This window comes from Fonticula alba (assembly GCF_000388065.1).
Source record: "Fonticula alba strain ATCC 38817 unplaced genomic scaffold supercont2.8, whole genome shotgun sequence".
In the NCBI taxonomy this organism is placed as follows: Eukaryota; order Rotosphaerida; family Fonticulaceae; genus Fonticula; species Fonticula alba.
Genome location: NW_009242978.1, coordinates 1,082,500 through 1,084,072, shown reverse-complemented (window position 1 = coordinate 1,084,072; position 1,573 = coordinate 1,082,500). Strand labels below are relative to the sequence as shown.

General features: G+C 63.9%; 1 protein-coding gene across 1 annotated transcript; it reads right to left on the bottom strand.

Annotated features, from left to right (window-relative positions):
* Nucleotides 1-224: 224 nt before the first annotated feature.
* On the bottom strand, nucleotides 225-1,265 carry H696_04890 (50S ribosomal protein L33). Its single transcript, XM_009498755.1, has 4 exons — nucleotides 1,082-1,265; nucleotides 809-827; nucleotides 593-702; nucleotides 225-446 (listed from the first exon to the last, which is right to left on the bottom strand). Coding segments are annotated over exons 1-4 (174 nt in total). The 5' UTR covers nucleotides 1,083-1,265; the 3' UTR covers nucleotides 225-402.
* Between the last annotated feature and the right edge of the window lie 308 nt (nucleotides 1,266-1,573).

Genomic DNA, 1,573 nt, shown 5'->3' with positions numbered 1-1,573 from the left:
GTCGGGCAAATGGTTTTAAAGGCCCCGACACCTCACCCTGCCCTGAGCCAGGATGGTCCTCTGGCTGGTACATCTTTTGCCGGGGCCAGATGTCGCACAGATCCCCTTCCCCAATGGCAGACTCTCCCCCAACCAGGGACCTCCCGCTCTCCAACGTGAGGTACGATCAGAGGGAGGGAGGGAGGGGCGGAGGAAAAGCAACACAGGGGCCCTTGCCCCGGGGATGATGGCTGTTTTTCATTCTATATACATTGGGATTGGCCCCCGGCGAGGGGGCAGGCATGGGTCGCCCCCTCGGACTTTCGGTCTCAGGGGGAGGGGAGAGGAGGACAGGGGAGGCTGCTGGGCCCGAGGTCCCTCTGGCGGAAAGAATCGACAGACGAACCAAGCAGATGTGATCAACTACTTGTTGATCTTGGTCTCCTTGAAGAGTACCCGCTGGCGGACTGTGCGAGACGGGGCCCCACGAGATTGGACCGAGGGAGCACATGGTTAGCGGGAGCAGGGGACCGGACAAAAGCCAAACGGCAGGCCCGGCCTTCAGAGACACCGGGGGGGGGGGGGGGGGGCGCAAGACAAAGAACACACGCACTGACAGGGTCATACTTGACGAAGTTCAGCTTGTAGTCAGCGATACGAGGGCGCCGAGCGGTGTAGAAAAAGCCAGTGCCGGCAGTGGAGAGGAGCTTCACGATGATGGTGCTACACAGGGGGGGGGGGGGATGTTAGGGAGAGGGAGCGAGGACATGGGGCATACGCAAGGACACCGCCCGGACGACAGATGAGGGGAAGAAAAAGGGTGACATACCGAGCCTTGGCCTTCGACACTGCAGGAATGGGCCACAGAGCGAGGCGAGGCAGCATAGAGGTTAGTCGATGGAGAAAGGCCCCTCGTGGCGAGGGAGGGAAGGGGGGGGGGAAAAAAAAACCCAGCCCATGCACAAAAGGAGGGGCAGGGGCGAAAGTCACTTCGGTAGGCGGGCGGGCAGCTGGGCGACAAGGTCCACCACAAAGCCAGGAGGAATGGGCAGACAGTGGAAGAGCGAGAGCAGGGAGGGAGCGAAGGAGATGAGGTGCATACTGGTGGCGGAAGGAGAGGAGGAGAGGCGGAAGGGCGATGCTCGGCCGGCAGGCGGAAGAGGCACGAGGGGGAAGAGGGGGGCGCAGAGATGGGGGCTGGAGATCGGGCCCGGCCGGCCCAGGACGCGACGGTGCGGCACGATATCAGGCACCCATGCCCTCGGGGAGGTCCATCGCGCGACGGCCGATGGAGGCCGGGCCGCCGGGGGGGCATGTGCCCAGGCGCCTTTCGTGGCTGTTGCAGGATGGGCCGGGATCGCGACCTCCATGGAGACGAGGCACAGGTGCCAATGATCGGGAGTAAATAGCATTCCAGGGTCAGCAACACCCGGCCCGTGATAGCATCCGCCAACGGATGGCGGATCTCCCATTTGACCTCCCAGTCCGTCGTTTTTTCCTCCCCCCAGTAAGCCGCCACGGAGAGCCCGGGGGGCGCTAATTCCAAGCGTGGCTGCTCGGGCCGATGTGGTCTGTGCGGGGGGGGGGGGGGGGG

Coding starts and splice junctions, on each gene's coding strand:
- H696_04890 (XM_009498755.1), bottom strand. Junction 447..592: donor CGTCAAGTATGACCCTGTCA/GTGCGTGTGTTC, acceptor CGTCTCGCACAG/TCCGCCAGCGGGTACTCTTC.